Below are 27,936 nucleotides of genomic sequence, written 5' to 3'. Positions count from 1 at the left end.
GAGTTCTAATAGAGCTCTTAAAAGGGAAGTGGACAGCTTGTCTAAGGCGGCTCATCTTGGCACATCAAACCATAAATTACTGCCAATCGATAGCTTACCAGTCTATTGAAATTGAGCTATGGTGACATTTAGAACACTGACTGTGCCACACACACATGCACATGCACCTTGTTTTAAACAGTGGTGTACATGTTTGAGGTGTTAAGGGTTAGTTTTTTTGGTTAAGCCAAAGCCTGAATGAAAGTGTGTATATTTGTGTGTGTGTGCTAGAGGCAGATGCTTAGAGATGAAAATGCAAAAATGTGGCTGCTTCAAGATTAAAGGAGCTGTCTGCGACATTTAGAGCATATCTATAATCCAGAGTCTGAGCTGGGATTGTCTGCATATGGCTCTCATCATGGAGGTGGCTTAGCCTACGGTGAACAGCTAACAGTGCTGACAACTGCAATAGTGCTGTCAGAGCTACCCAGGGGGAAAACTGAAGGGTGGGCATTACGCTTTCATGACGACGCCATTTTCAGCAATAACTGCCCGTACGCACCATATGAGCACAGTGCAGAGTGGCAGCAATTCACTAGCAAGTGGGACAAACACACAGGGACTCACATGTACTAAAATGTACGGGCAGCCAGACTGTCAAACATATCAGCAAACAGAGAAGCTACAATTATAACGCACAAAGCCGTAGTATAACTTAATTCTCTGCTCAGGATGTCATTACTCCACTACATATTTATATAACAAATAGTTATTTGCTGCTAAATTAATCTTGTTAATGTTGTATATAGAACTTTTAAAGTAGAGAAACTGATATAACGTTGAATCTCTACCTGTGGCAGATCTTTATCTTGTGCAAAACTAAGCCTTGTAGTTTCTGTACAAAAGGCAACGTAAGCTTCCCACTGCATCGGGGGCAAGCAAGGTTTCCAGGCAAAATGGACCACGCTCTGCTGGTTTTGAGGTTTGATCAGACTGGACTGACCTCAGTGAACTTAAATGTCCCTGGGTGACATCTGACTGTGAGACTTCAGCGTTACTGACGGTATTATACCTGATTCATTCACCCTAGTAGAGCTATTGTCACCAGTGATGGCTGGACATCAGTTAACAGAGAGTGTGTGTACTTCACTACAGAAAAGAGGAGTTTGTTTCTTTCCAGATTACTCCAATTCTCATTTGACAATGTTGTTATTGTTAATGAGGATACTTTCAATTTAACAGTAAAAATCAAAGTACGTGTTCTTCCTACTGGACGTTTGTGTCTGTATGCTATCATTGAAAAGTTAAAAGTGAAAGTGACACTGAATAGGCCTTGTGCAAGAAGCCTTTCTACAGATTTATCCTTCAGTGGCAAGTATGAATATTCATCCATTTTCTTGCATCTTAACTTATCTCTTAGGCACAACCCGACATTATAGAGTGAAATTCTTATTACTACACTACTTATTATTTATTATCATTACACTCCAACAGCTGTCTCACAGTCTTTATCCAAGATGTTGTAACATATTTTCTTTGCTCAATAATATAATGCCCAGCATTAAATAGTCCTCTATCCACCAAACTTGCATGTCAGAGAAAAACACTACAAACTTTGACAGACAGATGGACAAAAGAATGTGTGTGTGTGTTTATGGGTGTGTATTTGATCGATGGGTTTCTAATGCGCTGTAGTCTTTGTGTATCACATATCAATTTATTGTATTAGCTTGTTAATTCGCTGAAATGCACTTGACACCATGACACATTCAGTTTGACGAAAGCCACTTGCCACATCATGCGTGTGTTCAAACGCACACATGTACACCCACACACAAGGTTAACAGTCCAACAGAAAGGTTAATTTTAGCTGCCGACATGGTAATGAAGCAGCTAAATCATGGGCCAGCTCCCAGGAGCAACTGTGCATGTGTGTGTGTTTTCTGTTTTTACAGCGACTGACATGTCTTAACAGGCTCTTAGCGTACAGTTACACCACGCACACAAGCACACCACTTATTGACATCACGATCCCTTGCCATGCATATTTCTCTCCTCAAGAAGGGCCTCAGGCCAATTATGCGTAAATCAATAAAGTTCCTGTTCTGTTGAGTGGTGTTACAGTGTGAGTGTGTATGTGTGTATGTCTCTCTGTGTGTACGTCTTGTAGAACAAGCCTTTATGGATGTAGGATACATAAAACATCACCATCAGCCCCTGATTAGCCACTCACTTTACGTCTTGATCGATAACTTTGTGGAAAGACACACACATTGAAACAATTGCGAATGCATCCGCACACATGGACGGAGAGCTCTTTCCTTGTGTCGTTACGTCTGTCTCAATATGCACGCTAATGTTCAGTCATGTGCTTTGGTGTAACTCCAGTGGTTTCGCAGATGCTCTCTGCTCACTTACAGCAGATGGTAGCTGGCTCTAATGGCCCAGCCTTATGTGTGGTAGATTTATCAGTGCATCAGGACCACGCTCAAGTACACCCTACCAGGAGTGCCACTTGATGTGAGGATCATTTCCTCCACAGACAGTTTCATTCAGGAGATATCACAATGTTTATTTCATTTCTGTAAAATACATTCTAAGATCAAGTTTAATAACCTTTCAGACAAATCATACATATGCTTTTAGCTTGTCTTCAGCTTTTCACTGAAAACGGGGCGAATAAGGCTACAACTTCTTGTGAGGAGAAAAGCTTCAATATGAACATACTGATTATAATACATGCTCCATGAATTTTACATCAATAATACTGTATATGTAGATTCCTTTAAAAGAAATGATAAAATAAATCTTAACTTTCTATTTTTTGTACCGGGACTGTTTGGATTTCTCTCTGTGGGGTAAAACTTGTGATTCTGATGACGCAGAAATTGTCAAATAAAACTGAACTAAAATAGATGTATATCGTAATTATGACCAGACAAAGTCAGTTGAAAATATTTAGACTTAAACACCTGTGGTATGATGTTTTAATATGTTATTTCTAAAACTCATATCACTGTAGAAAATGGGCAAGAGCAAGCAAAATCTTGTATGGTATTAAAATGTACATAAATTGAATAAAAATCTACAAATATCCCAGTACGGCACATATAAATGGTCCCCAAAAACAAACTAAAAAAAGGACGGCAACAGCTTTTCAGAACTTTGTTTTATCTCGTGATTACAGCTCATCTGTTCCCTACTGTTGATAGGTTACAGAGGAAAACTGTTTAAATACACTAACAGTAACAGGGTTGCTGCACATCCTGATAGCTTCGATTATGCTCTAAAAATTACTATCTAATATTTTCTGTGAACTCTCGAGATGATTTTAAACTGAATGAGGAAAAGTGATAGGAGGTGTGGAGCTACGACAGAAGCTCAACACCCAGTGGAGCAGCACATGCTATGCAAATAGTGTTGAGATTAAAAAAGAAATCTGCCAAACGGCATATGCCATTATCATTTCTTATAGTTGAAACAAGGGACATCTTTGGCGTTGAATGAAACAAAATGGTGACAACAGATGTGGCTGTTAAAAATACATTCAAAAAGTCAACTGGGTACAATAAGCCATATTGTATTGTACTGTATTACAGTCAAGAGAAGTCTTTGGAATCACTTGAAATAAACATTGCCGCTGTGTCAACAGATGTAGCCATTAAAAGTACATTTAAAAAGTCCACCAATTACAATATGAAGTATCATTCATCACAATAAACACAAGGAAGGACTTTTTGAGAATTGTATGAAATGAAAATATTCGCTATGTCAACAGATGTAGCTGTTTAGAAAACGTTCAAAAGCTCAAATCCCTGAGCAAGTATTTATAGATGAAAGGGTCTTTTTTTTTTCCACAACCACTCAGCGCACCCATTGTCTATTCACCTAAAAGGATAAACAAAACAAAAACAAAACAGAAAAAGACATAAAATGAGCCAGAGGAGTAGAGACCATAAGTGAACAGATGGAAAAGTGTGTTGGAGGGTCATGTGTGTGTGTGTGTGTGTGTGTGTGCGTGTGAGCAATATGTATATTGCAGAGTGATTAATGTTCCTCAGCTGCCATGTGCTATTTTTCTGTTTAAGTGAAAGCAGCATGTAGAGATAGAAGTGAAGGATGGATTGAGTAAAAAAGTGAGAAAGCAACAGACTGTCAGAAACTGACATAGAGGCAGTGAATAAAAATTCTCTAAGTGTGTGTGTGTGTGTGTGTGTGTGTGTGTGTCATCCTGCACTGATCAATTAGTGCTCATCTTGGTCCCCTAGATTTGTGCCTGAGTTATTAAACACAGCTAATTCATTCTACTTCCATAATGGTTATAAATCCAAAAGAGAGAGACACACTGTATGTGTGTTTCTGTTACTGTGTGTGTTTGATTCATGGCCAGCAGGAAGTGTGTGCTACGCCACATTTTTCTCCTTGTAATTAACAGTAAATTGTTTTTACTGCCGCGCGCCATGAATATCCCCTCTGGTTAACACGACCGATGCTGTCGCCACTCAAGTACCCAATGACTGACTGTGTGCTTTTGGATGCGTGTGGGCATATGTCAGAGGCTCGTGTCGCTGTTGTTATGAAGGGGAATACCACACAGTTAAAAGATTAAAACTGCAGATATTATATAAAATTAAACTGCTATTATCTATCTATATATTGTGTGGATAATATATTGGGACTATCAGCTTTCTCCTATGTTCACAAGCTGATTACTGTTGTGATACCAAATGTATGTTTGTTCCTGTTTGTCTGCATCCATGTGCGTTTTTGTACACATCTTTTTGTTTTACCTGCTGGTAGGGTCCATCCTGTGCTTGGCAGACTGGAAACACAACCTGTCTTTGTGCAGAGTGTTACAGTGAAGTTGTACACATGGTAAGGCTTCAGTCCTTTCACCACATAAAGAGGCTGTGATGTTGGTCCCACCCTATGTAAGACCTAAAAAAAGGCAGACACAGAGGGAATTAAAACTTGTTGTGGCAAATGTTTTATCTAATTGAGAAGAAAGGAGGAGAGAAACAGAAGCAAGAAACAGAACTTATACATATTTACCTCCGTCCTTAACTTCATGCACAAACTCTGATATCAGTGATTTAAATTTCAGAGTTACTGACACATGAAATCAAATCACAATTCATTAAATCGTCTGGTCAGTTAAAAGTGTTTGGGGCAATTGCATATTTGTTTCATCTCCACCTCCAGAACTTCGCTGCTGCTGCAGGTGAGAATATTTTATACACAAGCATGGTGAAACCTAAGTTGTACTGAGAATGAGCTAGTCCACAGCATTTACAATAATAAAAAAAATAGAGCATTTATACCTTGACTTCTAGCCATTGGCGCAACTTTTGACTCAACTGACAGCTGTAAAGTTGTGTTGTTGGCCGCTCATTACAGTATGTGCAAGAGCATACCGGCGTGTGTGTGTGTGTGTGTCTTACCTGACTAATAACGGGAGGAGCATAGGGATTGTTGGTCTGTTCAGTGAGCAAGTTGACCCGATATTCTGTGACCTGCCCTCTGGCGATGATCCCTTGACCCTCAGCAGTGCTCCACGAAACTTTGAGACTGGTGGATGACAGTGCAGACACTTCTGGAGGAGCTATCCACTCTGGGACTGGAAGCAAACACAGATCACACACCATATTCAGCCACTGGTTTATGTAATCATTAGCTAAATCACTTACACATTATTAATGCATATTTGTAAATGAGAAATAAATCGCTTGATGAGATATCACACGTCTGTTAAAGAAACCAATAACTATTAAAGAAATTCACTGGATGGGGAAACATACCTTTTCTTTAAGACTGCGATTTGACCAATATATAAAATATTGGAAAAAATGGACCATATACACAAAGGGATGTAACCTATTGACTGTTAAGTTGAAAAACCCTGTTCTGTACCATTGTGTGGCTCCTACCAACCTCTTTTCCCCACCCTGTTTTTTTTGTTTTCTTTTTTTCTTCTCTTCCCTACAACTTAAAAACACCAATTAAAATAAAGATAATAAATCAATAAATATTGTAATCAATTTGACATTCAACATGTCAACCTACAGTTTGCCTTCAAATATTCAGAAAAAACTAAACAAAAATTTTCTCTCATTTCTTCAGTTTGTAAACAACAACAGTAACTCAGAGAGAGATTCGGTGTGTGTGCAATATTCAGAAATTAATAGTTCATCAAAATAAAATCTACCACAAATTACACATTTAAACAACTGCCTGGGGCATTGGTGGCTTAGTGGATAGAGCAGACGCCCCATGTACAAGGCTGTTGCCACAGTGGCCTGGGTTCGACTTCAGCCTGTGGCCCTTTGCTGCATGTCATTACCCCTCTCTCTCTCCCTCCTTCACACTTGACTGTCCTATCTATAAAGGCAAAAATGCCCCAAAAAAAATCTTAAATTTAAAAAACAAAACAAAAAAAAACACTCCCAAATACAAAATGAAAATGTACCCTGGGATATATATATATATATATATATATATATATATATATATATAGTTTGGACACACCTTCTCATTCAATGCGTTTTCTTTATTTTCTGTCGTGTAATAGTGGCTATCACAACCGTAGAATTATGAAATACTTAAATCCATTAAGGCCACATAATATCCACTAAGTCTTGGTTCTGAAGGTGTGTTTTCGTGTCTAAATTAGTATTTTATTTTTAATTTTCTCACTGTGAAAGGGTCATTTTTTATGTTTTAAGTGTCAGTCACAGGAAAGCTTCAGAAACAAAGAAAAACAATAGAGAATACAAAAGAGTTTAGTAGTCTAAACGTTTACATCTCAGAGATTAAAGATGTGTCAGGTTTTGGTGTCAGGCACTCATAATCTAAGAGAAAATGCATCTTTATAGACTCCTTTTCACTGGTTTTCAACAATCAGAAAAGTAAAATTCTTATTTTCTCAGTTCCTTACACTGTTGCTATTTTGGCTGTGCTGTTTATGTCTACTAATTTAGGTGAATTCACCCCAACCTTTATGAGCGTTTTTACTGGGGGAATGCCATATCATCTCATTCATGATAATGCCAGTGTAATTTCTAAAATAGTATGAAAAGTTCATATGGCTCAAAACAAAGGTATTTCTGATTGCAGTGGTTCCAAAAAGACGAGCTGCTTCAGTAGTGCGGATTAAACTGTGGCGTCAACAGTCCTGGACTTCTCAGACTCTTTTAGCAAGAGGGAACTCACTCAGTGGCTCCTCTGGCAGCAGCACAGTATCTCCCCCTCTCCTCTCTCTTACCAGAGTCAGTGTCATCAAGTGATCTTGTCATAAACCTCTGGTAATGTAAATTTACATGATGCTTGTGGTGTGATAAAAACTACATGTAAGTGAATGTGCAACAGTTCTGGTGTCATAACAGCCTGTCACAGGTTACAGCATGATGATTAGAGGAGAAATGGCAGAGCATAACGGTCCAGGTGAAACAAAAACAACTCAAGAGGGGAAATTGTCTGTTGATTTATATATATATATATATATATATATATATATATATATATATATATATATATATATATATATATATATATATATATATATACATATATATAGTACAGGCCAAAAGTTTGGACACACCTTCTCATTCAATGCGTTTTCTTTATTTTCATGACTATTTACATTGTAGATTCTCACTGAAGGCATCAAAACTATGAATGAACACATGTGGAGTTATGTACTTAACAAAAAAGGTGAAATAACTGAAAACATGTTTTATATTCTAGTTTCTTCAAAATAGCCACCCTTTGCTCTGATTACTGCTTTGCACACTCTTGGCATTCTCTCCATGAGCTTCAAGAGGTAGTCACCTGAAATGGTTTTCCAACAGTCTTGAAGGAGTTCCCAGAGGTGTTTAGCACTTGTTGGCCCCTTTGCCTTCACTCTGCGGTCCAGCTCACCCCAAACCATCTCCATTGGGTTCAGGTCCGGTGACTGTGGAGGCCAGGTCATCTGCCGCAGCACTCCATCACTCTCCTTCTTGGTCAAATAGCCCTTACACAGCCTGGAGGTGTGTTTGGGGTCATTGTCCTGTTGAAAATAAATGATCGTCCCAACTAAACGCAAACCGGATGGGATGGCGTGTCGCTGCAGGATGCTGTGGTAGCCATGCTGGTTCAGTGTGCCTTCAATTTTGAATAAATCCCCAACAGTGTCACCAGCAAAACACCCCCACACCATCACACCTCCTCCTCCATGCTTCACAGTGGGAACCAGGCATGTGGAATCCATCTGTTCACCTTTTCTGCGTCTCACAAAGACACGGCGGTTGGAACCAAAGATCTCAAATTTGGACTCATCAGACCAAAGCACAGATTTCCACTGGTCTAATGTCCATTCCTTGTGTTTCTTGGCCCAAACAAATCTCTTCTGCTTGTTGCCTCTCCTTAGCAGTGGTTTCCTAGCAGCTATTTGACCATGAAGGCCTGATTGGCGCAGTCTCCTCTTAACAGTTGTTCTAGAGATGGGTCTGCTGCTAGAACTCTGTGTGGCATTCATCTGGTCTCTGATCTGAGCTGCTGTTAACTTGCGATTTCTGAGGCTGGTGACTCGGATGAACTTATCCTCAGAAGCAGAGGTGACTCTTGGTCTTCCTTTCCTGGGTCGGTCCTCATGTGTGCCAGTTTTGTTGTAGCGCTTGATGGTTTTTGCGACTCCACTTGGGGACACATTTAAAGTTTTTGCAATTTTCCGGACTGACTGACCTTCATTTCTTAAAGTAATGATGGCCACTCGTTTTTCTTTAGTTAGCTGATTGGTTCTTGCCATAATATGAATTTTAACAGTTGTCCAATAGGGCTGTCGGCCGTGTATTAACCTGACTTCTGCTCAACACAACTGATGGTCCCAACCCCATTGATAAAGCAAGAAATTCCACTAATTAACCCTGATAAGGCACACCTGTGAAGTGGAAACCATTTCAGGTGACTACCTCTTGAAGCTCATGGAGAGAATGCCAAGAGTGTGCAAAGCAGTAATCAGAGCAAAGGGTGGCTATTTTGAAGAAACTAGAATATAAAACATGTTTTCAGTTATTTCACCTTTTTTTTGTTAAGTACATAACTCCACATGTGTTCATTCATAGTTTTGATGCCTTCAGTGAGAATCTACAATGTAAATAGTCATGAAAATAAAGAAAACGCATTGAATGAGAAGGTGTGTCCAAACTTTTGGCCTGTACTATATATATGTATATATATATATATATATGTGTGTATATATATATATATATATATATATATATATATATATATATATATAAATCAACAGACAATTTCCCCCTCTTGAGTTGTTTTTTTGTTTCACCTGGACCGTTATGCTCTGCCATTTCTCCTCTAATCATCATGCTGTAACCTGTGACAGGCTGTTATGACACCAGAACTGTTGCACATTCACTTACATGTAGTTTTTATCACACCACAAGCATCATGTAAATTTACATTACCAGAGGTTTATGACAAGATCACTTGATGACACTGACTCTGGTAAGAGAGAGGAGAGGGGGAGATACTGTGCTGCTGCCAGAGGAGCCACTGAGTGAGTTCCCTCTTGCTAAAAGAGTCTGAGAAGTCCAGGACTGTTGACGCCACAGTTTAATCCGCACTACTGAAGCAGCTCGTCTTTTTGGAACCACTGCAATCAGAAATACCTTTGTTTTGAGCCATATGAACTTTTCATACTATTTTAGAAATTACACTGGCATTATCGTGAATGAGATGATATGGCATTCCCCCAGTAAAAACGCTCATAAAGGTTGGGGTGAATTCACCTAAATTAGTAGACATAAACAGCACAGCCAAAATAGCAACAGTGTAAGGAACTGAGAAAATAAGAATTTTACTTTTCTGATTGTTGAAAACCAGTGAAAAGGAGTCTATAAAGATGCATTTTCTCTTAGATTATGAGTGCCTGACACCAAAACCTGACACATCTTTAATCTCTGAGATGTAAACGTTTAGACTACTAAACTCTTTTGTATTCTCTATTGTTTTTCTTTGTTTCTGAAGCTTTCCTGTGACTGATACTTAAAACATAAAAAATGACCCTTTCACAGTGAGAAAATTAAAAATAAAATACTAATTTAGACACGAAAACACACCTTCAAAACCAAGACTTAGTGGATATTATGTGGCCTTAATGGATTTAAGTATTTCATAATTCTACGGTTGTGATAGCCACTATTACACGACAGATTAGAGAGAGGGACTCTTTTATTCCACTGTTGATGGCATCTAACTGTGAAATATGCTGTGAAATGTGATTCATGGTAGACATAACCACAGTCATATTCTTTCTTTCTAACACAGTGCATGTACGTGCACAAACACACAGACACACGCTTCACATTTAAAATGGTGTTATCATATGCTTGTTATCCAGACACATTGCTTAGAGTGATGTTGGAGGCAATCGTTTAGTCCTAATGAGCCATATCATCTATTTGAAATTCAAATACCTTAATGAGTTTCCCCTCCCCCACACAGTTTTTATTTCCTCCCTCCTTCTTTTCCCTGCATTCCTTTTGACAAATGCCTGTTTTATTATTATTATCATTTAATGCAATTTATTCATTTGTGATTTTATCCATTAGCAAAGTTTTCTGGTGGACAGATTTAGACCAAAACATCCCTTGATCACATTACTCAGATTTCCGTCTATCATTATAACATTTTAGTATTTTATGCTGCATTCATCCACTTGAGGAAAAGCCAACACCAAAGCATTCACAAGCCAATGAAGGCCATCATCATAGGTTTCTTTGCCAAATGTGAAAAACCGTTGATTTCTACTTTTTTTTTTTTTTATTATTTTTACTGTCTCAATATCAAATTTGGTATCCAGCACTGGGAGATGGAGCTACAGAATTTTAACATGAATGAGCATGACTGGTCAAAAAACATGGCAACAGTCAACTGAAAAGTCTTAGCAAAGGGCGAGACCAGGAAGGAAATAGGCTTTAACTCAAGGTGTCTTTGAACAATCCTGATTAAACTCAGCTGAGGCATCCTGCACTGAAAGTGACCACCATGTTCCATTCACATCTGTTAAAAGGGGGGCGAAGTGGCTGGATTTTAAGTGTGCAGTTAATGTAACGCATTACATTGTAATAATGGAATAAGTGTGTGATTGGTCTCGCTTTTTCTTTAGACAAAATTTAACCAGCCGAAATTACTTTGCTCAGCTTTAATGAGCCGGAACTCACTTGCTACCACTTGTAATTTTGATTTTGGCAATTGAGCTGCTTCTGTCTTTTGGCCTAGAATGGCAAGGAACCCAGGACTGCTGCTTGGACCATGGGTTGTGAGTGTTTGAAAGGAAAGGTGGATGAAGTACAGGATTTTTATGGAGCCAGCCATGTCATGGTTCTGGGAGAAACTCCTGCTTTAAACACTCCTGTAACATACTCAAAAAAAAAAAGAAAAAAAAACTTATTGACGACAAAAGTCATAAAGTCATCAGACTTCGTTTAATGTGTAATCAAACAGTAAATAGTAAATTGTAAAATTGCAAGGTTAATTGATTTACCTTTGCCTTTTGATTGAACTGAGATACACACCAACAAAAAAAAAACAAAAAAAATCCATGTAACCTTAGTTTAACTATGATAATGATCTATACACACCTCCCTCCATGGTACGTGCTGCTGTCCAGTCTGATGTGACACTTCCTGCCAAATTAATGCTCACAACTCTCATCTGGTAGATGGAAAATGCCTGCAGATCTCCTACAATGGTACTGCTCTCTGGGGGTGAGACTGCACTCCTATTGGTTAGCTGTGCTTCTGGGGAAACACTTGGATCGAGCCAACCAACACTGAAGAAGACTCTCTTTTCAACAGCAGGGCTTGAAAGGTTCTGTGACTCCACTGGTCCACGTAGAAAGACCTCATACCTTGTGATAACGCCTGTGCAGAAAGAAAAATAGTAAGAAAAAAGAGTGAGTTTGCAACAGATTTGCAATTAGAACTACAAGAAGCATTACATCGTTATTTGCAAAATTAAATAAGGGAAGCAACAACTGCAGCTACAGGATTTGTCAGGGAAACACTACCAGTTTTCTTTTTATATTCCAGATCAACTCTTTTAGTGAATTAAAAGTGCCAATTCAGCATGTCTATGATAAAAGAGTCAAAATATTGAGTGTGTATTAGAAACTGCAGCCCTGCTTAAGACTCATCCCTGATGCCAACAGATGAGACACAAGCCTTTGCCTGTGTTTGGTCTTGAAGTGGAAAACAGGCTGATAATGACTAAGTCCTGGCTAGTCCTGTTTGGCTCTCTAGTGGAAACCAGGCTATTGTCCTAATCTCTCATGCTCTATTCCACTTGTTAATAGGAAAATGACAGAGCTGGTTTAGGATGAGGACAGATCAGGCAACACCACAATACAAAAAGGGACTTACAGACCCACTATGGAATAGATGAGTGCCTAAATGTTGTTACAAGTTTAAATACAGACCAAATAAAATAAAAAAGAGAGGCCTAATCTGACGTTACCCAGTCTTTTTCTTTTCTTTTCACCAACGTCAGTCTTGATACATTACATTCTACCTTACCCTTTTTTTCTAAAGGTTGTGTTCTCCCTTTCTCACCCTTCCTCTATCAATATAGTGCATTTAGAGCAGTTTATACAACTGCAACATTAGTTCATTTGAATGTGTGTTCAAAAACTGACATTCCCACAACACAACATTTTGATTTATTCAATATTTCTATTAATTTCATGTACATTTTGTCACAATGCTATTCTCTAATCAGTGTGTGTGTGTGTGTGTGTGTGTGTGTGTGTGTGTGTGTGTGTGTGTGTGTGTGTGTCTGCTCGTCTCCCTCGCTCTGTTTAGACACAACTGACAAAAGTTTTCAACTGTAAGTTTTCTAAATTACTAGAATGAACATTGTTTCTAGTTGAAACTACATCAGTTCAAGTAAAATGACAGGGCGGGCTGAGTCAAAGAGCCTACCCAGATCAAATAGGGTGGAGGTGAGGACTGACACTGAAGTTGAGTTCAGTTGAGAGCCATATCAACCATTCTTCAACTAATGAACTGATGACAGTGAAACTGAAAGAAGGAGAGAAAACCCATGTAACAAGGCTGAGTGTGACACTGGGAGGGGAAAAGATTAACAGAGAGAAAAAAAACGAGAGACACAAACAGAGAGAAACCCAGGTTACAGGGCTTTGTATGACACTGAGCCTTAGAGCCATTACAAAGCTCTCTGGATTTACCAAAGGCAGTTCCAGTTCAGTGCGCATTTCTGTGTGTGTGTGTGTGTGTGTGTGTGTGTGTGTGTGTGTGTGGGTGTGTAGAATTGTTACTTGATTCTTATTCCTCTTCAATGACACAAGCCTAAAAGCCACGCTACAAGGCAAGTGTTTCATGTTAGTTAAATTTGTGGTGTGTGTGTGTGTGTGTGTGTGTGTGCGTGTGTGATTATCCCACTGTATTATTCATTCTGACATTGACATGAATAATATATATATATATATTTGTTATGTCATGTAATTGAAACACTTCTAATAAACACAAAGTTTACATGTGCTGGTTTGTAATTTCACAGACATACGATGTGTATTTGTTTTCCTGTAGTTCTACATGTTACATCAGTTGTGCAGCATGCACGTGTACGTTGGGGGTCCTACCATTTGGCTGACTGGGGGGCTCCCAGGAGGCATGCAGTGAATGGGCTCCTGTAGCAGTGACTCTAGGAGGGGGTTGGTTTTGTGGGGGGGCAGAGGCTGTCAGAAGAGACAGCGGTGGGATAGAAGTGCACCCCCCAGAAGAGCACGCCTGTAGACAGTTAGGATTTTGTCATTTTCATGCTGTAGGCTGTACATGCTGAAAATATACACTGGCTGTGGCTCAAGCACATGCAGTTGCTTTATATATCTTGTTTTATTAGCAGTGAGGATATACAATACATATAGGCTATATTTTGCAAAGCGATGCAGGCACTAAAAACACTGGCAGCTGTTTGCCCCACCCACCTCCAGTATTACAGTGTATTGGGTGAAGGGCTTCAGACCGCTTGCCACAGCCTCTGTAGATAAGCCTGTGTAGTGAATGACAGGCTCTGCTCCACTAGACTCCGTGGAGGATAGCACAAACCTGTGGGAGACAAAAAATTATGATAATAAATTCCTCTTTTCTTTATTTTTCTCCATCTCTCTCTATCACTGTGATAGGTCACATGGTTTTGTGATGTGGTTCAGTTAAAAACTAGTGCTGTGTCGCAGAGACTTAGGGGCCAAGATGTTTGGGGGTGTAGGCTGCAATGTCTCCAGTTTCAATTCAGATGTCCAGGATATTGTTGCAGGTCAACCACCCTCTCTATCCCCATATTTCTTGTTCATACACTATAGGTTAAAATGCCCCAAAATGAATCTTTAAAAATTTCTAAATAAAGAAAAACCAGTGCTAGTCTACCCATCCTGTGTCATACTGTCCATGTCTCTCTTTACCTTCAAACTTGACTAATCCTTTTCATTGATCCTCAGACGTCTATCCTCAATCTTGACCCATTGTCCATATCTTCCCTCAGTATCCTATTCAATCATACCACGGATGCTCTCAACTCCATCTATATATCCACATTTTTCTCTTAAGATTCCCATATGTTGTATTGTTCCTTGAGGGACAGTAGGTTTAAGATAGATAAAATGTTTACTTATCTCCTTCCTCTTACTCCCTTTTCCAGCTGAACTCCTCACCAACTGTGGACAGTGCACATCCTTTGATTATTCACAGCCTTCCTAAAGTATACATTGTCCTGCTCTTATCTTCAATATCCATAAGTCCTTCACTTGGTTACTCTCTTCATCTGACCTTGCTCAGTCTTTTTCTTCTCCATTTAACTAACTGTCTGTTAAGTGTCACCATCTTGTTTGAAGGGATTGACAATTCTGAATGCTTTGTAACAAACTGTATCAGCAAGTCCCATTCAACAGGTTACTCATCCTAGGTGGCTACTTTTAGCACACGCCCTCAAGCTGCATTGGTACGCTATAAGATGAATGATTTATGTTGATCATTACAATGTTTTTGGCAGTCAGCTTCAGCCAGAACCACAACAATCTGAATTTTGACTTCAGCCCATGGTGCTGTGCCTCTAAACCGTGCCCTCCTTTCCCCTTCTCACTGACCTTTCCACTGGGCCTGTATCGTTTCGTGGTGTGCTCCAGTTAAAGCTTGCGGTGGTTGGACCGGGTCGTCCCACAAGGTTTAAATGGAGCTGTTCTGCTTCCGGTGGTGCACCTAAAGTTTGGTATGAGGCTGATGCACTTGTTGTCGCCCCGGCCACATTAGCTGTTATAAGCCAGTAAGAGTAGTTGGTGTAGGGAACTAAATCAGTGTCTTCAAATGACTCACGGCCTGAAAAAAAGGGGGAGGAAAGACGGTGGAAATGAGTCTGGAAAACAATGTTTGTTTTGACTGTACTTGAAATAAGAAGGAGATGAAAATTGTTTGAGAACCTGCGTGGATGCTTACTGAAAGGATAGTGACTTTGGATGCTACGCACTGACTGTCCATCCCTGATGAGTGTGTAGTTGAGTCTGTTTGAGTTTGGGGAGTCAGGCGGATGCCAAGAGAGACGAATGGAAGAATAACTGAGAGCAAGACCTACAGGCGCAGGTTGCTGGGAGGGTGCTGCACGGACAGAAACAAAAACAGTAAAAGAGATTAACAGTGATACATACAAACTAAACAGATTACAGTTTATAATTTTACAGGGACAAACAGTTTATAATTAGGGTATGATGCTTTGGTGTAAATGTGTTACCAGAATCAGCAATAATTCAGCAAGGACCTCAATATCAGACTGCACAGAAATCGTTTTTACATCACTGATGTTCTGAATCTTTGCCGCTGCTTTAAGAAATAGTTCTATTATAAACGTATTGGCGTGCTTGCCAAGAGTTAGATGAGAAGATTGATAACACTCTCATGCATGTACAAGAAGTATGAAGTTGCAGCTAGCAGCTGGTTAGCTTAACTTAGCACAAAGACCAAAAACAGGCAGAAACAGCTAGCCTTTAAGTCGGTGTGTGTGGATTTGGGCTTGTGTGTATATATATATATATATATATTTGTGTGTGTTAGCATGTAAAACAGACCTTTACTGCACCCAAAGTGGCTCTCAGGGTCAAAATGACTCGCTCCAGGTTGACATGTATCACACTTGTCTCCAGTTACCAGCAGCTTACACACACACGCCCCTGAGTCTGGATCACATGAACCATTGACACTGCCCGCTGGGTTACATGCACATGGCTGGCATCTGGTCAAGGAAAGAAGGAAAAAAGAAACAATCCTGAAGATGTTTTGTACAGTTCCCAATTTTCATTCATGGCAACACTCATCTGATTGAAAACAACGATACTTAAAATAATTACCAGAGCCTTTTAAGACCCAGGTTGGGTAAGAAATTGTACCTTTTGAATAGCTAACGATTTTCAAAAAAAAAGAATCAGTCATCCAGATGCTGTCATTGACATACGGCCTACTTCTGGCTCTGTGGCTGGATAATTGTGTTGTTGAAAAATATCATGCAACACAGCGGTTTAAATAATTTGCTTACCGTAATCAAGTAGTCTGCGTACACTGGTCATTTTGTTTTTTTCATACATGACAATATTATTTACTGTAGAAGTTCACACAGTAAATGCAATTGTTTGGGTGTGGATGTTTGGCCAAACACAGAAAGAAAATGCACTTTAAATGTATCTGAATTAGTGTGCAAGTGTCCAAAGACAGCTTGTGACTGGGTGTGTGTGCCTGAAAGGTGTTGGGTCTTCACCTTAACACTGTCAGGGAACCCCCCACTCCCGTCTATCCCACCCATCATCATCATCCCCAAACTGTAAAACTAACTTCACAGAAAATTCATTCCCCTCAGAGTCAAAATCTGTGTGTGTGTCTGTGTGTGTGTGTGAGTCTGACAGTTTATGTGTCTGGGTCACCACTGTGGTGTTACCCTCACTGGGGCTGGGCAGCGGGTGATCATCCGGCCAGCCACCTCACACCTTTACACACAGTCACATGCACACACAAACACACACACACACGATCTATGTGCTTGTTGAGGGGTTGTTTGGCTCACACTCATACACACACTACACTGACATAGAGAGTAACACCATATAAACCCTATTACTGTCACTCACACACACACACACACACACACACACACACACACACACACACACACACAATCCATGTGTGTTTTTCTTTCTTACACATACTCTACTCACATGCTCCCTCTCCCTCTCACTCACATACACACACACACACACACACACACACACACACACACAGCTACACCTTCTTTATTGCTGTGTGAAAAGCCACAGCCTCTTAACGAGCCGCAAATTTGTCCTGTCAACTGGTGCTCAAACACACACACAGACACACACACTCCAAAACACACAGGTACAAATACACACACACACAAAAATGCCATAGTGACTCGACCTTCACTCCATTCCCAAGGAGAAAGAAAACACCAACATCACACCCATTCTCTCCTTTTTCATCAGCCTCAAAGTACAGTGTGTGTGTGTGAAAGAGAGTCATTCATGTGTGTTTAGTAACATATAGCATGTTTAACAAACAGAGACATGCAGGGAACTGTGTGCAAATTAACCATCATGTGTCATGTAATAACATTAGAAATAACTTTAAAAGATGTTTAGATCCCAATAACACAAATCATATGTTACTGTAGGTTTTAGAGTATCAGAATATTACATATGTAATCCCTTGTAATAAAATTATGTGTGTAAGTGAATGTGTGTATGTGCCAATATCTAATCCCCCCAGACAGAATTACCATCATATTTCCCTGTGATGAAGTTAACAGCGGTCAGCACTTCTCTGACCCACTTCTCCATGGAGACACAGAGACACAGGACTACATCAGCCAACCACACCCACATCAGTGTGTGTGTGCGTGAGTGTGTGTGTGTGTGTGTGTGTGTGTGTGTGTGTGTGTGTATGTATGTGTGTAAACTAATTTGTGTAGAGCCTATTGATTGAAGGGGGAGGATAAATTACTTGATGATATTTAGATGAAGAAATCCTTACTATGGAGCGAGTCTGGGCACAAGAAATGCATTCAGCAGTAACAACCCAAGACTTTATTTGTCATTTGTTTTAGCACAAGGAAAGAAAATAAGACAGGAAATGGTGGAATAAAGGAAGACAGAGAGAGAGAGATAACAGAGAGAAATATCATTCATTTACTGAGTATTTAATGTCTCAACTTGATACCCACACACAAGTCAAAGCTTGTTGGGATCTCCCATGTGCCAAAAATCACCTCTTTCATTCAGCCTAGTGAGAAAAGAACAAGCCGGTGCAAGAGTGTGAGGTTCAGACAAACTTTCCACGCTCAACATCCATGGACAGCGGCCGACTTGTATCAGTCACGTGACAAACTTATGGTCCCATCCATTAAGTTTGAGAACGCATGTGTGTGTTGTGCATGTGTGTGAAAGACAGAGAGAAAGAAACGGCAAGCCATTGATGATCAGAGTGGTTGGTTGATCTCCACGCCAATCTAAACTCCCTTCCTCTGGGTATCAACAAGTATTTCTGATGGTGACTAGTGAGGGTAGGAATAGTTGACTACTGACACATATCCCTAGTCAAGCCATCCCCCATCCATATTTTTTTCTGAAATTCTGATTATTCTACCATTTCCTTCCCATCGCCTCCTCCCTAATCTCTTTCTTAGGTAAACTCTTTATCACTCTGTTGCTTTTCTCCTTTCTTCAATCGTTCCATCCCTCTCTGCTGTGAGGAGATCTCAGCCACAGCCTGAACATAGGGGAATACAGCTATCAGGCAAGGTCAGCTGACACACACACACACACACACACGAACACAAACACACACAGTGGACCACCAGTCAAGAGTTTGTGGATCATCTATCTGCAATGACACCCTGATGAGAGGAACTTATGTGTGTGTGTGTGTACCAGCACTGCGCAAGATGTAACGTGTACAGTTACATTTGTGCATTTGTGTTTCAAGTTGTGTGTGTGGCGCTGTGTGTGTGAGATAGCCTGCAGGTAAAGACATGAGCGGTAAAGGTCAAAGCAGCTCTTAACTCATGTAAGTCATATGTCTGCCAACTAATCTGTAAACTGTCCTTACAGAGACTGCACCTGCTGGTGTGTGTGCTCGTTGGCGGAGCAGCGCACGTTTGTGTGTTTGTGTATGCGCAGGTGGTGCAATTAATGGATAAAAGCTTTACAGGATGAACAACCTGCGGATATGGTGTTCATCTGTGTGATTAACTTTCTGTGAGTTACCTGCCCAGGCCAGGGTTGAATCCGAAGAACATCTCACGACACTGGTCACAGCGTCGCCCTCCCACTGAAGGATGGGCACACACACACTGTCCGGTCTGGCTTTCACATCCACGTTGCGATGCTCCCATTGGATGGCAGTCACATTCCGCACACATAACCTGATCTTGAGAGCGGTAGAAGCCTGGACCGAGACAAACATAAAATAAAGAAACATAATGAATCTGACTGCTTGTCTGTCACTTTATTAATCTGTCTAAAGTTAGGGCCGAGACATGTATGCAGGTTGGGGCTCGGCAGTATATGAATATGGTAAAACTTCAATTAATAGCCTGGGCTACCGTTTGCTTAAATCACTGAACTCAACTGGCTTATATTTGAGACAAGCGTCTATATAAGACAGGCTTTTCATTCCTTTCATACAAAACTGCTTCACTGCAAATATGGGATATACAATCAAATTGTTAATTTAAACCAGTGTGAAAATTTTGGTTTTAAATAACACATCAATTACTAAAGAGTCACCACTTTTTTTGTGTCTCCCTTCTTTCCCAGGATGGTAAATCTGAATGAATTAGTCTTTGGTGCCCATGGTTTCAGTAAAATCACCAGGCTAGTAAAAGGGACTGGGCGTTTAATTGAGACTAATTGGGATTTTTATTTGAAGTTTTACAATATTATATCAATATCGTGATGAGACTAGTCGTAGCTTCGGATATTGTAATATCATAAGAGTTGCCTTGGTTTTAAAGGCTGCATTACAGTAAAGTAAAGTGATGGAGTTCTATTAACTTACCAGACTGTTATAGCTATTCTATTATTTGCCTTTAATCACTTAGTCAATAAACCTACATTACTGCTGATTATTTAGCAAAAATCTCATTGTTAAAATATTTTGTGAGAGCACCAATAGTCAACCCTACAATATTGCTGCAATGTCAATATTGAGGTGTTTGGTCAAAAATATCTTCATATTTGATTTTTGCTATATCGCCCAGCCCAACAACAGGAGGATTTATTCTTGGTTTCTTCTTTTTTTTCCCTTGTTCCTTTCTTTAATATTGCATTTATTTCAAACACCTTTAAAATCAAATTCACATGACAATCTCTGAAATAACAACTCAAGAACATCAGTTGTTTCATGTCCAGGTTGTGCTCTGCAAAATTCTTACATATGATGTCACAAATTTCATCTGTGGTTTCATCCAAAGTTATTTACTGATCACTATACAGTTAACTTGTCACATTCAAGTGTTTTCCATACAATTTCTATACTATTCTCTAGCTAAAATAAATTAAATCCTATGCATATTTAACAGTGTCTAATATGTTCTCTTTTTTTCGACAGCATCTGATTATATGGTGTTATAGCGTTCCACATGACATCCCTCATATAGCAAGTAGTAAATCAGTGGCTGATTTTGGACGTGGCCTGGTTCAATTTTGAGACAACCATATTATGTCCCTCCAAATAAGCATTAGAGGGTGTTGTTTGCCATTTATTTGTAATAAAATTTAACACAAAGCCAATAAGTCTGTGTGGGGTTACATTAAGCACTCTGAGTTCTTAAGTACAAATCAATTCAGTTTATTTTCCTCAACGCTAGCAGTGGCTAATAAACAAATTAGATATTTAATTTAGCCACTCTGACAGGGAATTTGCAACAGCATGTTTACCATGTCATGAACAGGCGGTTTAGGAAATTAAGAGGGGAAATTTGAGGATGGAGCTCGGAAAATATAATGAAACAATGGGATTAAAACATTTGGCAAAGTTGTACATCTTTGTTACCTCACCATGGTACTGATCATTGCCTTTGATTTTGTATTATTTGTGAGATAATAATGATTATCTTGTGTCTTCTGTTATTTTTTAAACAACCTTCCATCAATACATCAAGTCACATCTTGCGTTACAGTAAACCTGACTATGCTGTTGGTCATTCTCCATTACTGACACAATACAACATCTGTTACCTCTTCTCCCACAAGACTGACAACACACACACACACACACACACACACACACACACACACACACAAACACACACACACACACACACACACACACGCACGCACGCACAAATTCATGAGGCAATGCACACACAAAAATCAAAATGAGATGAGTGAGAAGAAGCAATCTTGCCCCTCTGTGGTGCTGTTGTTGAGACCTGGCACAAACAGGACAATCACTGAGTGGAGATCTGGCAGAGGGCACGTGCCAGCACACACACACACACACATACACGCACAAACACTAAAAGTTGGGACTACCAACCATTGTTCTTCACCATTTTCCTCAGAATCTCTTTCATTATGGGGTAGCCTGACCTTTAGGCCGTAATGTTTCCACTAAATTTTTTTATCCAGTCACTCCCTTAAATGTATTTTGCTCTATACATCATCCATTTAATCATTATTCCAAACACACTTACCAGGTCTGCAGCTACTACAGTCCTTTCCATAGCGTGTAGGGACACAAACACACTGCCCTGTGGTGCTGTCACACACTGACCCCGTCACTGTCCCTCTGAGGTCACAGATACATGGTACACAGCCCTGGGTCGACCCCGCTGATAGGACACAAATCAACATCAGAAGGCAGAATAGATTCAGACTTTTTCTCCAAAACTGTCACCACTTATGCAACAACACAAAACAAAAAATCTCTTCAGACAAAAGTCCTGAGGTAAAGAGAAAACATTAGTTATGTAACATCCGTTTTATTTGAATTACAGTAACTATGACATAAAATATGTTATTTCTCAACATCTTAATAAACACTGTTTACAAGAGACCTCAACTATGAGACTGGGACTTAACTCAGATGTAACTTTGGCTTCAGCTCAGTGTTAACTTACTCTGGAGGTGTAAACTCCTGTTGTAGTAGTTGTGGGCACAGTTGGTACAAGCCGCTCCCTCCACCCCCTCTCGGCATGGGCATTGTCCGGTCCACATATCACATACACCTTCTGGCACAGTGCCATGGATGTCACATGCACACGGCAGACAGCCCAGGGAGTTTCGCTGCTCCAGGGTGTGATAACCATGACGACAAGAGTCACAGCGACGGCCTTCCACATGTTCCTAAGAAAGAAAAGAGGACAGAAAGAGGGATGTAAAGTCTTAAAAATTAAGTGTCATATAAATATATACAGTAAGTTACATATAGGTGTCTCCCAGCCCCCAAAGGATCTTGGATGTGCCTGAATTGCCAATAAGGTGTTGAACTGGTCAGTCACATAAAAAAGTTGACAGAACCTTTTTGTCTTTACCTGTTGGCTCTGCTACTGGCATTGTCCGTTAGTCATGTTTTATTTTCTGATCAGCTGCCACCTTAGATTTAGTCATGGATTTACAAAATCAGGCAGCTGTGTGGATCACACATGGTGGTACGTAATTCAGATGAGAGGATAAATTATAAAGAGATGAGTGAGAAAAACTTTATCTAATAACAGAAGAGGTCCAGCAGGGTCTTTAGGTGCATAATGGGGAGTGAATATATTACTTTGTGACCTAGAAAAGCCAAATCCAGTGTATTTTTTCCCACTCTTAATCATTCCTTTTCTAAAGGTTTATATTCAAAATAAACTTTAGAAGCCTTATTGGACTACTTCACCAGTAGTGTATGTACCACCATCATTTTTACCTGCTCTTCTCTGCTCACAGACCAAAACCAGACTACTAAACTAGGTGGCTTCTACTTTTTTTTACGCCACTTGACGAAGTTAATTGCTGCTGGTAAAATGGTTTGAATATTTGTTAGTAACTGTCTGTTTTGTTGTGAGTTGTTAAATAATGTCTTGCTTTTCCTTCAAGGCCAAAAGGAGACTTGTTGCCACCACCTTTATGTCTGTGCTGGACGACACTGATGTTAAATGCATGCAAGCATCTTCACAATGCTTACACATGCTGGATACTGTCTACAACAGATCACTGAGATTTTTTACAAATCTCAAAGCCCTTACTCATCATTGCTCTGTACAATCATTCACACTTCCTTCTTACCTACGGATCTGCATCCTACAAAAAAGTATGGGAAGTTATTGTCTGTGCTCCCAGGACTTATTGATGCTAACTGTTTCTTAAGTCTTTACTGCATCAGTGTCAAACTCATCTTGGTTCATGAGCCACATACAACCCAATTTAATCTCAAGTGGGCCGGACCAGTAAAACCGTTGCTTAATAGCAATCAGTCATTACTACTCACTATCATTACATGTCTATTTCCCCATACATTTCCTCTCCTGCGCAGTAATTCTGTCACCATCACATCAAACCTAAGTGGAGGGTATTGAGGAAGCAGCACAAGTCTCTGAAGCAGTATTTTACATAAAGTAGGCTACTTACTATTTAAATTACTCTGAAACTTGACACATTTTAGCCTGCACATGTGCATCACCATTAGGTATGCAAAGTCATCCAGTGAGCCGGACTGGACCCTTAAGCAGGCCAGCTCTGGCCCACAGGCCATATGTTTTACACCACTGCTGTACTGAACTGTAAAAAGGGCTTGGAATGTGTTACAACCTAACCTTAATCTATGGGAACTGGTCTCATTAGGAGCATTCAAAGTGTTTCTAAATGACTGTATCTGCTTTTAGATATTTTGAATGATTGAAGAATGATTTGATGTGTTACATCTTGTTTCTACAAGTTCTTCTTTGTTTTCATTTTAAATTGTTATATACTCAGATTTTTGTCTGAAACAATGTTATTTTTGCTGCTGCCTGTCCTGGCCAGGACACTCTTTAAAAAGAGATTTTTAATCTCAATGAGTCTGTTACTCCTAGTAAAATAAATCTTCTATTGTTGGTGTCATCAGTCATAATAAAAATCTCACTCAAAATGTATATATGTTAACTTGCCTTACACACACACTGTCCTGTGTGAGGATCACAGTCTGTCCCAGGTACTGTCCCTTCTTGTGAGCAGTTGCAGGGGGCACAGGATCCCTCCAGTCTTAAACCATACAAACCCCTGCCGCAAGAGTCACAGCGCTGCCCCCCCACCCCAGGCTTACACTCACACTGCCCCCCCTCAGGCTCACAGAATGGGCTGATGGAACCCAGGGGGTCACAGTCACACGGGACACAGCCGTCTGGGTGGGACAGGTTCCAATAACCAAACTCACAGCGGTCACAAGAGAGACCTGGAAAGAGAGAGAGAGAGAGAAGGCATTTACAGAAATGTTGAGGAGAGGACCGAGTGGGACCTGCTGAGAGAACCAGAAAGGAAAAAGAAATAAAAAGAGTGAATTGATGCTTGCTTGTTCACCAAACAGCGTTCAGTCTCTCTGTTTGCAGGCGTGTGTGTGTGTGTGTGTGTGTGTGTGTGTGAGCTAGAGGGAGCGAGAGAAATGGTGGGTGAGTGTATAAAACTGCCATCATTAGGGCCAGGCCCTCTACATATGATGGATCACTCACCTAAGGCCAAACACTTAATTTCACTGAGCGAGAAAATAAATAAATTAAGCAACTACAAGAAAAGGATGGAGGGAAAGAAAAGGAGGAGATGGAGAGATGGATAGCGGGACATAAAAATAACACCGAATTACCATTTGGCGTAAAAACAAGACAGGGTGAGTTCTGTTGGCTTTAAAGCACTTAAAGAACAATTTATTTCAGCTTGTTGCCAGATTAGCAGATCGATTCAATATGCTTTGTTGGCACTAGTGTAACTAAGACAATAGTGCCAACGTGCCAGGTAATAGTGAGATTAAAAAGAAAAAGAAAGAATTAATAAAATCTAGAAAGGAGCATATTATCTTTTTAGAATGATTTATCAACAGGTTTCATAATATTTAGTGTTATTAAACTGAGTATAGTACTAAAGTACTAAGTACTAAGTATGAATATGAAAGCCTTCCACACTTTAAACATTTTATATCTCATTTTCAATACCATTAGGTGCCATGCAGAAGAGCATGTGCAACGACCCAATCACAGTTTCACCTCAGTTATTACTATTTATGCATTCATTTATTGATCTTAAATTTAGGTCTGTCAGCATTTTAAACATTCTGAAATTGAGGTAAAGTATTTCCTAAATTATTTCTGTTCTGTTTATAATTTTTGCCCAATAACAAACACCAAAACTGACCATACTGTGGGAGGTTTTATGGCCACAGCAGCAGTGCCAGGCTATAAGGCTAGTTAAACCATGATATGCAGCGTGAGCGAGCAGGGCTTATTTGAATATGCCATACGTATTCCATGACAGGCAATCTGTCCCTAAATGGATGCCTGGGGGCAACGCAGTCACCACAGCCGTTTATGAGGGAGCGTGTGTTCGTATGTGGGTGGGTGGGTGGAAATGTGAGTGTGTGCACGTGCGCCGGCGAGAGCATATCTGTGCATCTATGTTAGCGCACATGACAAAGTGTGTGCTTGTCTGTGTAAGTGTGTGTCCTGCTCAGTGTGCGGCAGACACTTGGCATTTCCCCTGGTCTGCCCACTTTAATGATTTTATAGATATGAATGTATTTCTCTCCATAGATCATATTTCATAATAGCGCGGTGAAGATATGTCTGCGTGTGCGTGTGCTGAGGTGTGCGTGCACGTCGGAGTTCGCTGGTGGTAAATATGCAGGCTGACAGGATGATGCTTACAACCCTAACAATGCTGTGATATATTGTGCTCTGTGAATTTCTCCCAATAAAACTAAACAGTTTATAAAGCATCCCACACCCATTATAAAATATAATTATATTTCTATTTACATTTTAAACATTGAGCTGAACAAGTTGGCATATGTGAATCCTATTTTTGTAGCTAGTCTTGTGACATTCAAACATGAGGTCCAACAAACACAACGACAGGAACAACTGAGAAGATTAGAGAAGAGAAACGAGAAGAAAAAAAGTCACAAGACAATAAAAAGGAAAGAAAAGTGAGAACATTAGAAAATAGAACGTGTTAGAAGATATTAGATCAGGACAGAAAGGAGGTAATTTTGTGCTGGGGTGTGCACGCGTGCATGCGTGCATATGAGTGTGTGTGTTTTCAGGACATGGCCCAACCCTTTTATCAGTAGCCAGCTGGTTAACAGGCTCATGCATCACCATTTCAAACACTATTATGTACACACTGCACTCTGGCACCTTGTTATGAATGTGCGTGTGTGTGTCTGCATGTGTGTATCTGTGTCTGCGTGCACACATTTCAATTCCGTCCTTCTGAAGCGTGCCTGCCATTGCTCTACTCAAAGTATCAGCTTGGCGGTAATAAATTGCCATAATCAAATCTCATTTCTGAAAAATACCTGTGGGAGCAACCAAACAAACAAGGACAGGAAAAAAAAGAACGAAAGTGGGTCTTGTAAGAAGGAGTGTGAAAAATACAAGGGGCTGCAGCCGTTTGTTTTAATCAACTTGGCATTGAATTAGAGAATTAAATACCAGCTTAGTCCTTGATAGCATGCATGTGCACACACACACACGCACACACACTCTCACACACACACACACACACACACACACACACACACATAGACATGCAGTATTCACAGAAACACGCAAGAAACTCCTACAATCATACAATACATACAGTTAGGCAAAGACAAAAGTACATCATGACCACACGGTCACATCCAGACACTCTCCCTCTTACATACAAAAACATAAACACACACTCTTACACACATTTACAAGTTCACGTACACATGCCCACACTCACACGCACGACCGCGGGCCCTTGATAGCGAGGCTTAGCAATAACCATGATGCGTTGAGTTGAGGAGCGTTGGCCGGTTTTGCATTTCATACGAGCCTGCTCTTCAAAGACACACAGGGGAGAGAGTGAAACCATTTATCACAAAGAGAAGCACAACGGCTGGAAGCACCCCCAGCAGAAAAGCCTGTTTATTTTGGCTGGCAAAACACTTTGGGATATGGATGTGTGTGCGTTTTCGCCAGTGTGTGTACACCCAGTATATCCACTTCTGCTTGTGTGTGCACCCCAATGAGCAGCTGCGCCTATGTATTAATTAAGATGCCATTACTGGACAATTAAGCAGAGTAACTGTTCTACTGAAAAGCACAAGTTATCAACAGAGTACTTTGGGACATTTTGTAAGAGAAACCATTTTAGGGAGCAAATATTTTGGAGTTGAGAGCTGTTGTGGTAACATACAAAGATCTGAAGAGGTTGCTGATATTGCCCATAAATTACTTTATCGTTTCGTTATCTTAATTGAATCCGCACCCAAAGTAAGGTTGCCTGGCTTGTACGGGTGGAATTAAGGGTGATGGCACGGCATTCTGTTTCATAATACGCACAAGAACCACCCACCCGCGTTTTGGTTTTTTTGCAATAACATTACTGATACAACACCATCATAAAACTCTGATTAGCATACCACATGCATTTCAAATACCAGTCAACAGGCAGCGTTTACACCATCATCAGTACAGCTCTCAGAAGGCCAGCACAACCAGCCTCACACAGAAACCCACACATACATACACTCATTCTTGTACAATATTTATACTCTCACACATGGTCAAAATAAGGTAGTCACATCTGTAATGATTACAAATATATAATATATATATAAAACATTACAAATATATCTATATAAACCACTAGGGGGCGAATGAGTGAACTTGTTTGGGACTAGTTTTCTGGGC

The 27,936-nt window shown here is 40.1% G+C and overlaps 1 protein-coding gene across 1 annotated transcript in view; it reads right to left on the bottom strand.

Moving 5' to 3' along the window:
- ush2a (Usher syndrome 2A (autosomal recessive, mild)) overlaps positions 1 to 27,936 on the bottom strand; it is a 286,437-nt gene that overhangs the window by 195,373 nt on the left and 63,128 nt on the right. Inside the window, exons 16-27 of the mRNA XM_049604025.1 lie at positions 24,175 to 24,458; positions 22,168 to 22,393; positions 21,742 to 21,879; positions 19,310 to 19,490; positions 16,109 to 16,272; positions 15,483 to 15,641; positions 15,137 to 15,365; positions 13,982 to 14,102; positions 13,637 to 13,784; positions 11,619 to 11,900; positions 5,421 to 5,596; positions 4,770 to 4,917 (exon numbers count right to left, since the gene is read on the bottom strand). Coding sequence (XP_049459982.1) covers positions 4,770 to 4,917; positions 5,421 to 5,596; positions 11,619 to 11,900; positions 13,637 to 13,784; positions 13,982 to 14,102; positions 15,137 to 15,365; positions 15,483 to 15,641; positions 16,109 to 16,272; positions 19,310 to 19,490; positions 21,742 to 21,879; positions 22,168 to 22,393; positions 24,175 to 24,458 — 2,256 coding nt within the window. The remainder of the gene's footprint in view (positions 1 to 4,769; positions 4,918 to 5,420; positions 5,597 to 11,618; positions 11,901 to 13,636; positions 13,785 to 13,981; positions 14,103 to 15,136; positions 15,366 to 15,482; positions 15,642 to 16,108; positions 16,273 to 19,309; positions 19,491 to 21,741; positions 21,880 to 22,167; positions 22,394 to 24,174; positions 24,459 to 27,936) is intronic.

Source organism: Epinephelus fuscoguttatus, linkage group LG2 (assembly GCF_011397635.1).
Source record: "Epinephelus fuscoguttatus linkage group LG2, E.fuscoguttatus.final_Chr_v1".
Taxonomy (NCBI): domain Eukaryota; kingdom Metazoa; phylum Chordata; class Actinopteri; order Perciformes; family Serranidae; genus Epinephelus; species Epinephelus fuscoguttatus.
Note: the sequence above shows the minus strand (reverse complement) of the source record. Positions and strands in the feature narration are given on the sequence as shown.